The sequence below is a fragment of the Solea solea genome, chromosome 7, assembly GCF_958295425.1.
Source record: "Solea solea chromosome 7, fSolSol10.1, whole genome shotgun sequence".
In the NCBI taxonomy this organism is placed as follows: Eukaryota; Metazoa; Chordata; class Actinopteri; order Pleuronectiformes; family Soleidae; genus Solea; species Solea solea.
In genome coordinates, this window is record NC_081140.1 from 5,504,298 (window position 1) to 5,519,087 (window position 14,790).

Sequence of the window (14,790 nt, forward strand, 5' to 3'; positions counted from 1 at the left end):
TCTCTATAAATGTGTTAAGTTTCTTAAAAAAACATCATTCACAACAGGTTTGGACTCTTTAATAACTGATTATGGAGTGAAGGGTGATTTGAATGTGCTTGTGTTCAAATACTAGATAAGAAAACAACAATCAATTCTAGAATTACTTTTAATAAAAAAAAAGCTGTAATAAAACGATGTTGGTCACTATTTCAAGAGAGATTTATGTACAAAAAATTGAAAAATAAAATGTTCAAATGAAATAAGATTTTACAGTTGTAGAATATCACTAAAAGAGTTAATTAAACATGATAAGTTGAACTATTTGTCCATAAAAACTCTTAGTGTTACTTAACATCTAGAACTTTGAACTTTGGTTCTCAAACTATGGTATGTGCACCACCAGTGGTACGGGAGCTTCCTCTGGTTGTGCTAAAAATCATAAATACTGTTCTACTGTATATACAAGGGTATGTGATCAGAGTGGAGCTGAAATAACAAACAATAATTATAATAAATTAAATAAAAATAATAATACCATTATATGAAGTATATGTGAGGAAGAGGAGGATGGTGAGAGAGCAAATGATCTTAATGGGAATAAATCTGCCTCCTGTGAAAAGTCTGTAGCCGACTGTGCTCAAATTACTTTTACTTTAAATCTTTTATCTATAAAAAAAATCCTGCCTACTGTAAATATTATCAATATTTAAGATAAACTTTCCCCTCTGTTGTGGGAAAAAATGACCTGTGTCTCCATTGATTGATGGATTTGGTGATTAATCACACAGGTTATGAAGCTTGGTCGATTACTGTGATGAGGATAGACAGTGTTTTATCATGTCTGATCTATTTAGATGGTATTTAAATCATCCACAGTGATGCTGGCTGCTCGCAGATATTTAGCTTCATGATATTCAGCCTCATCTGTCACCAGCAGCTGTGGACTCTCCACATCCACATAGTCCTGCAAAGAAGAGAAGAAGAACGTTTCATTTCACCCCCAGAACAACCATCTAACTACAGCTACTGTGGCTGTATTTATTAACAAGGATTTATGAGAACGATTCTCGTCTTGTTGGAGAACCAGAACATTGTGTGGTTAACTGCACATACAAAGGAAATCAAAGTTCACTTACAAATCATGCTGTTGGATCATAAAAGTATTTTGTTTAGTGGGTTCATAAAAAAAAGAAATGCTGTGTCAGATCAGGAAATCACTTCTAACTTCTATTAAGGTCGTCTTCACACCTAATAGTCCGCTAGACACGATTGGGGGTTGCAACATTCGGCCGGTCCGGGTTTGCTTTCACGCTGCATTTTATTGAAACCAACAGAACCTTTTGAATAACGTATTCCCCTCCTCGCCTGAGGCGGCGCTGCATGTAAATGACTGAATGAGAAGACAACAATGAGAGCAAAACATGGAGCTGCATCAGATCCTATCGTTTTATACGCTGCAACAGTGGACTCAGCCATTTCTCCCGGCTATCGCGTATGTTTTGGTTGTGTTTACCCACAATGCCCTGCAGTGTAGTCCGTTGTAGTCCGCTTCCTGCATTTGGTTGACTTGAAGCAAACGTTTTAGGCGGACCAGAGTTCGCTTCTTTGGTGTGGATCAGAGTTCGCTTGTGCACCAGACTTTCCAAGAAAATGAACTAGGATTTGATTTAGGAGGGCTGGTGCAAAGGATTGTACGTTTTAACTCATAATTTAGATTCCAGTTAAACCATATAAGGCTACTGTCCGCACTCTATAATGGTTTCAAATATTAAGAGATTAAAGTTCTACTTCCTGCAACAACAAAGAAATGTGTTCTTCTTCTCAAGGAGGCAAGAACAACAACAACAAAGTTAGTTCTGGCCCGGGCGTTTCATACTTGGGAAGTTAACCACGCCCATTCCAAATTTCTGGCCAATCACACAATAGAAAATTCTTCTCAGTCTCAAGAACAAGCTGCAAAAACTCCCAAATGAGAACTGTAAGGAGTGTGTGCAGACCTTTAGGCTCTAAACCCGTTTACACCATTTCTGCTTCTGGTTGTCTATGTTCCACTCACCGATCCACATTTAGCGTTGTGTTACTAGAACAGGGCGAGTAGTTTTGAAAAATTGTGCTTCCCAACCTCAGTTTCCCCTGAGTTGTGAAATATCTTCATTCTTTTCTTTGTTACGTTTGTTGTTTCTTTGTTCTTTGTTTGATTACACAGTGCAATCACAAGATAACCTGATAACAACACATTCATCAGTATCAGGAGCAAAGGTCCAGGATTGAGAAACACTGGAGGTTGGTTCTCCTGCCATCATGAAGGAGCTACTGTGTGCTCCCCACGGCACATTTAGTACATGAATACATTCAATTCCATCAATTTGAACCTCCAAAGGTAAAACTATAGTTTATAGTTTATACTTTAAGTTCTTAGGTTCTCTTACTGACTGTTAGCTCTCCTTTAAAGTAAACAGAAATATGGAAAAGAGTGTTCCTGCTTTGTCGCTCGCTTTCCATGGAACACTCTCCAGACTGAGCTGAAAATGTCTGACCTGATTTCTCTTCTATTTTATTAGACAACAAGGGACCATTAAACATTATTACTGTGACCTCAACTCCTGTCCTCCTTTAAATGTCAAGCAAACTTTATACACTGTGGCGGTCAACCTTGGAAAAGAGCTTTCGATATCACTTGGTTTTATCTGGTTAGATAAAGGTGGATGCATCAGCGGGCCATTCAGAGGGGTTTCGTGGTTATGACTTTATTCTTGCAAATTAAGACTTTAATCTCATAAATTAAGACTTTATTCTCGACATGGAGATGAACTGTTTTTCTCAATGTGGCCCCTATCACGTATGAGTCAGCTATTTGCTTCAAAGTAATTAATTATACAATCCACATGTGAAAACAGTCTAATGTCGACTTAAATCACTTGTTGACACCATACATGATTCTTGTCTGAGTTAATAAGTTAAAGTCATGTGCATTACATGTCAAATGAAAGTGGAGATTGTTTTGTTTTTAGTATTTTTCTTACCGCGTCGTTTTCTATGATGTCCTCTAACATACGGATAATGTCAGAGAATGAGGGTCTCAGAGTGTACGGCTCCAGCCACGAGTCCTGGATGATATGAAGTCTGTGGAGTTTAAAACAGTAAAAAAGAAGAAGAAGAAGAATGATAACAGTATATCTCCAATGATAAAGATTATATTATATATATACATTATATTTAAATTCTAATGAATCATTGATAATAATCGATTACAATAAGAAGAGTTTTGATTTGATTGAGTTCTGACTCACATTTCTGGTCTGCAGCCTTCAGGGTTTGTGTTTTTATGACCGATACAGATGTGGTACACCACTGCTTCTGACGTCTCCAGGTGTGGGTATGGTAAAGTGCCTGAAAATGTCAACTTTACATATCAGTATCAGTTTAAAATGAAACACTGTACTAAACCACTATTTACATGGAAATAAAACAGATTAGAACAACCTTAAATAACCCTCATGTGGAGGATACATTTGTTCTGATTAAACAAAACAGTTTCCATCTGTTAAAATGAATTTGATCAGAATTTATTATGAAGCCTTGTAGAACCTGATAATGTAATAAATCCCTGATAATGTAATAACCCCGATAATGTAATAAAAATTTGCACTTGAGTCTATTGAAAATGTAATAAAACCTGATAATGTAATAACTTCCCGATAATGTAATAAAGTGCATTTCCCAATAATGTAATACACTTTTTACCAATAATGTAATAAAGTATTACATTAACGGGAGGTTATTACATTATCAGGTTATCCTTCATTTCGCAGGTCCTGATAATGTAATAATTCCCCAATATTGTAATAATTTAACAGCAGACCACCCGTTACTTGGGTTCAAGTGGTGATACTGTGTAAGCAACGCAAGCTCTAGCGCCACCAACAGGACAAAGTTGGACATGCATGTATGTACATTAACTTTTGACTTGTTCATCCGTTTTTCACAAACGATGTATCACTGGAACCCTTGGGCCAAGCCGAGTTCAACGCACCCTTAATGTTTTTTTCGGTCATATTGGATTTTCTGCCATCTTTGATTTGATCCATAACCTTTCAAAGGCTTCTCTTGTCACACATTTTGTGTAATCTTCTCAAAACATCGTTCAGATGATCTTCAGACCATGCCACACGAATGCATTCAAAATCTTGAAATTCAAAGGCACTTGGCCGTGGCAGCCAATCAAACATGACGTTGAGGTCACCAAACAGGAATTAAGCCAATTTCTCTGCAAGCCTTTAACATATTTTAACCAAACTTGGTACATAGATTCATGACATCATCCTGGGGATACCACAAAAAATGGTGACCTTTGACCTCTGGGGGCACTGTGTTTAAACTGTTTACTTAAAGGAGACATATTATACCCTATTTCCCAAGTTAAAATAGTTCCCTGGTGTCCTAATGAACATGTCTGTGACATGCTTTGGTCAAAATACCATAAGGATGAAGCACCATAGCAGTTCAATAACCCTGCCAAAACCGCCCCTTTCAGAATGCTCGGTTTTGTGCATGGTCCCTTTATATGCAAATGAGACACAGGCAAACACACACCCACTTCTTCCAGTGGGTTTCTGATTTGTCCTTTTTACTGCGCTTACTCGCTCAGCTCCTGTTCCCTCCGCTCCATTCCTCTCCCCCTCCCTCCACGAGTTCTCTGACAATATCAACATGGCAGCATGTGCGGAAAACAGCGAGAGCGAGAGACAGCCACTGTTCTTGCAAGCCGAACAGTGCCGAAATGTAAATCAGTTAAAAACACTTAGGGACAGCACCGCTGATCGCCAGCGGTGAGTGGCAAGCTGCATAAACTGCCGCTGTATGTGACTGTATCAGACTGAGGCTGTGCTCCGGAGACCTCCGACACAAGGATCAAGCCGAACTGTAAATCAGTTAAAAACACTTAGGGACAGCGCTGCTGATCGCCACCACTGATCACCACGGCTGATCGCCAGCGGCGAGCTGCATAAACTGCTGCTGTATGTGACTGTATCAGACTGAGTCTGTGCTCCGGTCATGGAGGACGTACTGAACAAATATGTTTAATTAGGACGTGTCAGAATGGTCAGTTATGAGCTCTATGTGACCTTTTCTTAAAAATGTGTGTGTTTGTACGTTGGTGAAATACGGTCGCTGACTAAATACAGCGACCGCTGGCCGCAGTCTGATGTGAAGTGGTGCGAACACACAAACACACGTTTGCTGACTTTATCCGGCACATTAGCTTCATATATAAAATCCTCTGAGGCTGGAAGTTTGTGTAAAACACTGTGCTCCACTGTGCAGCCACCAACACCACACTTGTCCCTCCGTGTTGACATAATACCGCTCTTCCTCCCTCGCCTGCACTCTCGCAGGGACAAGGTGGAGCTAAGGTGGCGCTAAGGTGGATCTCTCGAGGTAAACTTAGTGGTGGGGTGGTAACATTCGCGGTGAAATGCGCATGCTGCCGTCATAAGCGCAGGGAATTCAACATCGCTTGTTTTATCGCCTATACTTACACTAAGGTGGACCACGAAAAAAGGACTGAGTATTCTTTTTCTGGTTGATGTCTTCATCATGACTATTTTTAACATGGATTTGAACTTTCTTTCGGCATCCAGGCCTCCACCACTCCTTGTGGTCTCCAAGCACAAGCATTTGAACTGGATGGAACATGCTAACATCAGTTTCATAATTAATAAGTAATAGATCGACTGTGATATGATCACACTCACTGTGATTATAATACTCTTATAGAGGTCAAAGTTCACCAAGTTATTCGTGCATCATCAGGATGGGGGTCAAAAGACTATGTGCCAAGTTTGGTTTGGATAAATAATAACCTTGCAGAGCTATGAGCTAACTTCCTGTTTAACATCCCCCAGAGGTCTATGTTCACCAAATGATGATGTCATGAATCTATGTACCAAGTTTGGTTAAATATGTTAAAGGCTTGCAGAGAAATTGACTTACTTCCTGTTTGGTGACCTCAACGTCATGTTTGATTGGCTGTCACAGCCAAGTGCCTTTGAATTTCAAGATGTTGAATGTATTCGTGTGGCATGGTCTGAAGATCATCTAAACGATGTTTTGAGAAGATTACACAAAATGTGTGACAAGACCAGCCTTTAAAAGATTATGGATCAAATCAAAGATGGCAGAAAATCAAATAGGATGTCCAACTTTGTCCGGTTGGTGGCGCTAGAGCTCTCGAGCTTGCGTTGCTTACACAGTATCACCACTTGAACCCAAGTAACGGGTGGTCTGCTGTTAAATTATTACAATATTGGGGAATTATTACATTATCAGGACCTGTGAAATGAAGGCTAACCTGATAATGTAATAACCTCCCGTTAATGTAATACTTTATTACATTATTGGTAAAAAGTGTATTACATTATTGGGAAATGCACCTTAATACATTATCGGGAAGTTATTACATTATCAGGTTTTATTACATTATCAGGTTCTACAAGCCTGTTCTGAGAGAAAAGCATATACAGTATGTCCTCACCAATGTGTCTAAGGTTATGACAGTGACTAAACATTTGTACATGGAACCACGACAAACAGAAAAGTTGCATTTTGTCTCTTTTCCAATTGTACCATGCACGTGTTTATCCTTTTATCAGGAAACAGTGTTATGTCATCCAAATTATTATTATTATTATTATTTTAATCATCTATACTTCAGTATAAAGAAGCTGAGAAGTATTTATTTAAAACTCTGGACACTACAAATATTATACATTTTACTTTCACTGTAATTGAATGAGTCATTGATAGAAACACGCCTTTGAAACCCCAGACCATGTTGAAACAGTGTTGGCGATGATAAGTGAGTGTGTGAATGTGTTATTTTTGACCATCTTTAAATTCACTGTATGGACAGTAGTATTTGGTCACACCTGTATTGAATCCAGGTGTTTATTTATAACAATGTTATTCTTCCAACAGTTTGAGGAAGATCCTTTTCTTTTTCAACATGACTGTGTTAGAACTAGAAAGACATGGTCTGATGAACTTGACTGTCCCGCACAGAGTGCTCGACAGAATGAATGGACACAAATAGAAACACTTTCAAGAAGTGTGGAAGCTGATATAGCCGTAAAAGGGGGAACAACTCTATATTAAAGTACTAGTATATGTATTTAAATGCTGATGTAAGGGTCAGGCTACTTTTGTCCATATAGTGTATGATAACGGAAAAATGAGGGGAAGAATTGAACCTTACAGGCTTTCAAATTTCAAAGCATACGTGCACACAGTGTCAGACATGTAGCCACATGTTACCCATGAACCACCAACTCACCAAACGTCTGCATCTCCCACAGCACGATGCCGAACGCCCACACGTCTCCCTTGAAGCTGTAGTAGTTGTTCTTGAAGTACTCGGGTGGATACCAGCGCAGTGGCACTCGCTGCTGGAAACGTCACACACACACACACACACACACACACACACACAGTGGAAAATGTGACTTTGAGCTGGAAGCCACACCTCAGGTCAACAGAGATACGAGGTCATGAGAGGCAGGGATCACACTGGACAGGTTCACGTTCACGTTCACGTTCACGCTCACGTTCACGCTCACGCTCGTGTTCACCCCTGTGGTCGACTGAGGGAAAACCTGCCTACGCCGGGGGGAACATGCTAAATCCCCACAGGCAGTTAAGCACAAGGTTTGGGTGGAAATTATAATGAACCACAGTCTCATGTTAATGACACATCACAGTTGGTCTTCTCATCAAGGCCACGTCTTTGTGGAACTGCGGCTTCCTGTGTAGAGATAGTGTGTGGAGATTATGTCCCCCCAACACACACGCATACACACACAGGTTTGTGTAGCTATTCTTGTTAGGACAAGTCGTTTTTATATCTTAGTGAGGACACCTCATAGATATAATGTATTCCCTAGTCCCTTACCCTAACCATAACCATCACAACTAACCCTTACCCTAATCCTAACCTAAAGCTAATTCTAACCCTAACCCTAAAACCAGGTCTTAACCCTGAAAAATCCCTTTAAAATTGTCCACAAGGTAATCATAAAGATAGGTTAGTACGATGTTTGGACCTCACAAGGATATAAATACCACACACACATTGACTGTCAAACAGTTCTTATTCTATTTGCATCAATGGAGAGTTTGATTCATACAGTGAATAAATTCTGTGGTTTTCAGAACGTGCTTCAAAGCAGACTGATTCACAGTTTCACTATGTTCAGTTATATCAAATGTAATATTTCAAAATAAAAGGTTGTGATTGATTTGAATCTTAGTAGAAGTGAACCAGTGCTGCTGCTGTATGGACGTGTCGCTCCTCGTCTTACGTGTGGGTTTCTCCAGCGGCTGCTGTGGCGACTGGTCAGTCGTGATAAATCCCGAGCCAGGCCGAACTCTGCCACTTTCACTTCCCAGGGAAACCTATTGACCATGATGTTCCTCAGAGCCAAGTCACAGTGAACTATCTGCAGGAGAAGACGCGCCGACACTGATGATCAGATGATAAGTGCAGTCAGGGGGCACACGGATGCTGAGACTGTGTCTGTCTGTGATGTTGTTACCATTTTGGAGCGCAGGTGCTGCATAGCCAGAGCGATGTGGTAAGAGGCGATGGTGAGGAGGCTCTGCAGTTCAGGATCTGCACTCAGGAGGCTTTTGTTGGTCTGCAGGAAGGTCCTGAGTGTGCCATAGCTCACATACTCCATGATCAGGATGTAAGGCTCTGCACAAAGTGAACACATCTTTAAAGAAAAGGAAGTAGCCAGTAGGAAGAAGCAGTCGGTGCAGACTGTACACGGCTCTCACCCTCAGTCGTGCTCCAGTCCAGTAACTGCAGGATGTTCTTATGGTGCATCAGTTTCCTCATGATGGAAACTTCTACTTCCACCTGCTTGAGACGGACGCCTCAAAAGGAAAGACACAGAAATTAAACCCAAACTAAAATTGACACATTCTGTCTTTTAAGAAATAGAAAGACAACTGGTTGCTGTGGTTACCTGCACCTGCCCTAATGCATGACACCTGCATCTTGTTGTCTCCTCCCCCTTAAGTGGGACAAAAAGGTAGGTAAAGGACAGCCTTGTGTGTGTGTGTCTAACCTTCTTTGCTGATTTTGCATGTGAACATGTTGTGGCCTTTACACGTCCCTCTGGTCATCCTGGCCTGGTAGAAGACGCCTTCTTTCCCTGCTTTGATCAGCTGCAGCAGGTTCAGATCCAACTTTGTGAATCGAGGACCCTTGGACAGACGACATGAGACATTCATCAGAGGTGGATGACTGCAGGACACTGAGAAGACATCACTAAACACCAAATACTGCAACGTCCCTGAGCTGCATGGAAATGAGAGGGTGAAGATTGTATCAAACCAAGGACTCTCTCTCATACATACTGGATCTTTAAATCTTCTCTCATAATTTCAGTTGTGGATTAATCATATATATCAGACAGCTGCAGCACTTGTACCTGATGCAGGCCTTTCCATCGCTTCTTGGATGAAGACCTAACTATGCTGCTATTATGTAGAAGAGTCTGAGGCTGAAGCTCCTCCTCTTCCTCCCCCACTGGCCTTGCAGACGTGATGGAAGCTTCTTGCCGAGATACGGGTTGCAACGGCATCTTGGTCGCCCGCAGCTCCCGAATGGTACAGGTCAAAGAACGATATCTATAAGGGAAAATTGGACTTTGAACAGAATCCAGAACAGTTCAGTTCAGTTCAGTGCAGAGTATAAGGTAAGGTGATTCAGAGTGTCCAACTAACCTCTGCATGAAAATGTAAACACTACACAGTTCTGCAGGTTAAACAGAACACAACTGGTTTATCTATGTGAATCAAACCTCTAGTACTTTTATTGGGTTTATTGTTGAGATTGAGGTTATTTATTATTACTTATGTTATGTTCATGCGTGTCTGACACACTAACTGTATTACACACATTTTGCACTTCAGGCTAATTTCTTGTAAACCTCATACATTTTTAAAATGACATATTTTGTTTGGTTTTTATGACACAATACTTATTATGACCTTTTTGCATCTTGCACCTGGCAAATACTCCATATTACATAAAATAAAATAAAAACTAATACATCTTAACTAAAACTAAGCATTTAAAAAATAATAATAATAATAAAACTCATTTTAAAAACAAAAAGTCTATACTAAATAAAAAACGAATGAAAAATCCCAAACTAACGTCATATTGCTAAAATCAATGCACATCGCATGTCCACATTTAGCTGCTCCTGCTAACAATAACAATAAATACTATTGGACCAAATAGAAAACATAAAATAAAGAGTGTTTTTAGCTTTGCATGCTCAATATTCACTGACTAGTGTTGTGAGAAAATAAAACAAACAATGATGAATAGAGCCACTCCAAATGTGAGTCACCCATGAGAACATGATTCACATGAAACTGAAAATGTCTTTTCAAAACCCTGGACCACACAAAACACTGATCAACAGAACCTACCACACTGTTCTGAGATCAACATGTTTCTGTTCATCAAACAAGGAGAAATATCACAGTTCTGGGGGAGGAGGGAAGTTATTACAGTGTGTTTCATGTACGAAAAAGTCTGGCAACATGAATTAACTCCGGCTGTGTCGGTTCTTATAAATGCAGCAAAGGTGAGAACAAGAGACCTGAGCGAGAGACAAAGACAGAGAGAGAGCGAGAGAGAGAGTGACCACAAGTATCGAGCCGGTTTGGAGTCTGGCTGTAGATTTGCTGTGGTGAGTTTCTTCAGAAATTCACTGTGTCATTTTCACAGAAGAGAAAAACCACACGTGTCACGAATAACATTAACAGTGACTGCATTCCATTTCTCTTTACCCAAGCACTGTGCACGCACACTTAATGGTGCGCTGTCAAAGGACACTTAGTTACAGCTGTTACAGCTGTGCTGTTACATATGTGTGTATATATATATACATATATGTATACATATATATCATATATATATATGTATATATATATACATATATACATATATGTGTGTATATATATACATACATATGTAAAAGCACAGCTGTAACAGCTGTAACTTAGTGTCCTGTCACACCTTTCACATACAGTGCCTTGTGAAAGTATCCGGCCCCCTTGAACTTTTCAACCTTTTGCCACATTTGAGGCTTCAAACATAAAGATATAAAATTGAAATTTTTTGTCAAGAATCAACAACAAGTGGGACACAATCATGAAGTGGAACGAAATTCATTGGATAATTAATACTTTTTTAACAAATAAAAAACTGAAAAGTGGGGCGTGCAATATTATTCGGCCCCTTTACTTTCAGTGCAGCAAACTCACTCCAGAAGTTCAGTGAGGATCTCTGAATGATCCAATGTTGTCCTAAATGACTGATGATGATAAATAGAATCCACCTGTGTGTAATCAGGTCTCTGTATAAATGCACCTGCTCTGTGATAGTCTCAGGATTCTGTTTAAAGCGCAGAGAGCATCATGAAGACCAAGGAACACACAAGGCAGGTCCGAGATACTGTTGTGGAGAAGTTTAAAGCTGGATTTGGATACAAAAAGATTTCCCAAGCTTTAAACATTGCAAGGAGCACTGTGCAAGCAATCATATTGAAATGGAAGGAGTATCACACCACTGCAAATCTACCAAGACCCGGCCGTCCCTCCAAACTTTCATCTCAAACAAGGAGAAGACTGATCAGAGATGCAGCCAAGAGGCCCATGATCACTCTGGATGAACTGCAGAGATCTACAGCTGAGGTGGGAGAGTCTGTCCATAGGACAACAATCAGTCGTACACTGCACAAATCTGGCCTTTATGGAAGAGTGGCAAGAAGAAAGCCATTTCTCAAAGAAATCCATAAAAAGTCTCGTTTAATGTTTGCCACAAGCCACCTGGGAGACACACCAAACATGTGGAAGAAGGTGCTCTGGTCAGATGAAACCAAAATTGAACTTTTTGGCCACAATGCAAAACGATATGTTTGGCGTAAAAGCAACACAGCTCATCACCCTGAACACACCATCCCCAATGTCAAACATGGTGGCGGCAGCATCATGGTTTGGGCCTGCTTTTCTTCAGCAGGGACAGGGAAGATGGTTAAAATTGATGGGAAGATGGATGGAGCCAAATACAGGACCATTCTGGAAGAAAACCTGTTGGAGTCTGCAAAAGACCTGAGACTGGGACGGAGATTTATCTTCCAACAGGACAATGATCCTAAACATAAAGCCAAATCTACAATGGAATGGTTCACAAATAAACGTATCCAGGTGTTAGAATGGCCCAGTCAAAGTCCAGACCTGAATCCAATCGAGAATCTGTGGAAAGAGCTGAAGACTGCTGTTCACAAACGCTCTCCATCCAACCTCACTGAGCTCGAGCTGTTTTGCAAGGAAGAATGGGCAAGAATTCCAGTCTCTCGATGTGCAAAACTGATAGAGACATATCCCAAGCGACTTGCAGCTGTAATTGCAGCAAAAGGTGGCGCTACAAAGTATTAACGCAAGGGGGCCAAATAATATTGCACGCCCCACTTTTCAGTTTTTTATTTGTTAAAAAAGTTTAAATTATCCAATAAATTTGGTTCCACTTCACGATTGTGTCCCACTTGTTGTTGATTCTTGACAAGAAATTTCAATTTTATATCTTTATGTTTGAAGCCTCAAATGTGGCAAAAGGTTGAAAAGTTCAAGGGGGCCAGATACTTTCACAAGGCACTGTACATATATATATATATGTATATATATATATATATATAAAAGAGTGATAGTAGTAGTAGATAGTAGTATTTCATTGCTCTTTATACCCAAAAATAAAACACATAATTATGTAGCCCTGGTGCTTCCACTAAAATGAACCCACGCTGAAATAAATGCAGCTATATTTGGATTGTGTGTAGTTCATGCTTGAGAAAAACCTGCCCGGCATAAACAGGTGTGTGGATCCAAAGACATGACTGCATTGATATATACTATATATATATATACTTCCCATTATTTCAAACACAAGTTTGTCGAGGATGTTTAAAACTGCATTTGATGAAGACGTTGGATGTAAAAGAAGTCTGAGCAAACATGTGTCGATACTAGGTTTGAGCTGATGCTCTGATACTAGGCTGAAATCACTGGATCAGATTTTGAAATAAATGAATAAAAAAGTGAAATCCTAAAGCCTAATTATGATGTAAACGCTTTACTAAACAGAGGCAACGTGCTGGAAAATGTGTGACAAAACGGTGAGTGAGAGCTGCAATTGTCTGCCATGCAGCTGAAACTTTATGTTCTTGTTATAGGCAGGTGGCAAATGCATCAGCACGCATGTCTTTATACAGCTAAGATGAAATTAAGGAACCACAAAAAGAAAACTGTCGACTTTTCATTGCTGTTTATGCCCAACTTTTTATAAAGTGGAGAAAAAATAAAACACAGAATTGTGTAGACCTAGTCCTTCCATTGTTTGTGGCAAACTAATGAAATTAAAATGAACTGCTAAGCTGTTTAAATACGGTAAAAATATTGTATTGGACCGAGTTGAACAGATGATCTCAGTATAATAGGATTCATCCATTATTAATTGATTACTAGTTCTCTGGTTTCTGAAATCATCACATTTTAGTTTGTGGACAAAACAAGATATTCGAGAACGTCATCATTTCCAGGTTTGGAAACACTGACCAACATTTTTCAACATTTTATGGAGCATAAATGGACTGATTCATTGATTATGAAAATAATGACTTAGTTGGACACTAATGCTTCTGTCTATGCTCATCCGATGACACTTTTAAGATGTTGTCTAGTGAGACTGTCGCACGGATACAGGAACAAAAATAAGTGAACACAAACATGAATGCACGGAATTCCTGATGGGATCATTTCAGCCTCTCCTACCTTCTGAAACACAGGATCCCGAGCAGTGTGAATGTGAGCACTGTGACGGAAAGGGCCGCAGTGAGGCAGGAGACCAAAGATTCCAGCGCTCGACCTGAAACAGAAAAAAACTGGGTTCTAATGTGTTTTAACAACATCTCAGTAAAGTCATCTGCATGTAAATCTTACCGTTGAGGCCCCAGATGTGCGTTAAATTCCCACATGTCATATCTTCTGACACCAGGAGGTGAGAGTCAGTGATGGACAGAAATGCTGAGCAGAAAGTAAATAAATTAAATCAACAACCTGAAATAAAATTATCCTTTTTTTTTCTTCTAAAAAACCCACATTTTACATATTTGCATTGACAGGAAACGTCTAAAACAGTCTTACCTGCTGTCGTTATCTGAACATCAGTTCATGCTTCACCTGACTGTGAAACTGTTGAGTTGAAGTCCGTGTTGTTCTGAACGTGGAGCGTGGCTGTGTTGTCACCCGCACGAGTGCTCAGCGCACTTCAACCACAACATGAGCAGAGGAAATGAAGAGACGCAGCAGGTGGTTTGACACACATGCAGCTCAAACTTCACTTATGTTGATATGTTTATATCCAGAGCATGTGAACTCATCATTGTTCAACATCTGAGCCATCTTTATCTATTTGGTGGTTATAAATTCAGACCATAGAAGTTGTTGTTTTTTACCAAAACTGTTGAGAATGATTTAAATAAATGTTTTATCACCACTTTTCAGAGTTTTAGTTATAATTGATCATTAAATGATCACTTCAACTAATTTTAAGTAGTTAAAGTGGTGGAAACAGTAGTGAATTGGCGGAAACTGAGGTTGGGAATCATAGATACTACACCTATTCTAGTAATACAAAGCTAAATGTGAATTGGTGAAGTATTTGTTTAAAAG

General features: G+C 39.7%; 1 protein-coding gene across 2 annotated transcripts; it reads right to left on the reverse strand.

The window, feature by feature from the left end:
* Nucleotides 1–79: 79 nt before the first annotated feature.
* On the reverse strand, nucleotides 80–14,386 carry si:ch211-167j9.5 (tyrosine kinase receptor Cad96Ca). Of its 2 annotated transcripts, none has more exons than XM_058633295.1 (12): nucleotides 14,263–14,386; nucleotides 14,059–14,142; nucleotides 13,891–13,984; nucleotides 9,477–9,675; nucleotides 9,111–9,249; nucleotides 8,818–8,916; nucleotides 8,574–8,734; nucleotides 8,340–8,477; nucleotides 7,316–7,424; nucleotides 3,273–3,372; nucleotides 3,006–3,105; nucleotides 80–946 (listed from the first exon to the last, which is right to left on the reverse strand). In XM_058633295.1, exons 2-12 carry the CDS (start codon nucleotides 14,096–14,098, stop codon nucleotides 833–835), a joined length of 1,293 nt encoding a protein of 430 aa, XP_058489278.1. In that variant the 5' UTR covers nucleotides 14,099–14,142; nucleotides 14,263–14,386; the 3' UTR covers nucleotides 80–832. The 2 variants fall into 2 exon arrangements, with proteins under 2 accessions (XP_058489278.1, XP_058489277.1); XM_058633294.1 differs by having other exon boundaries at nucleotides 7,316–7,427.
* Between the last annotated feature and the right edge of the window lie 404 nt (nucleotides 14,387–14,790).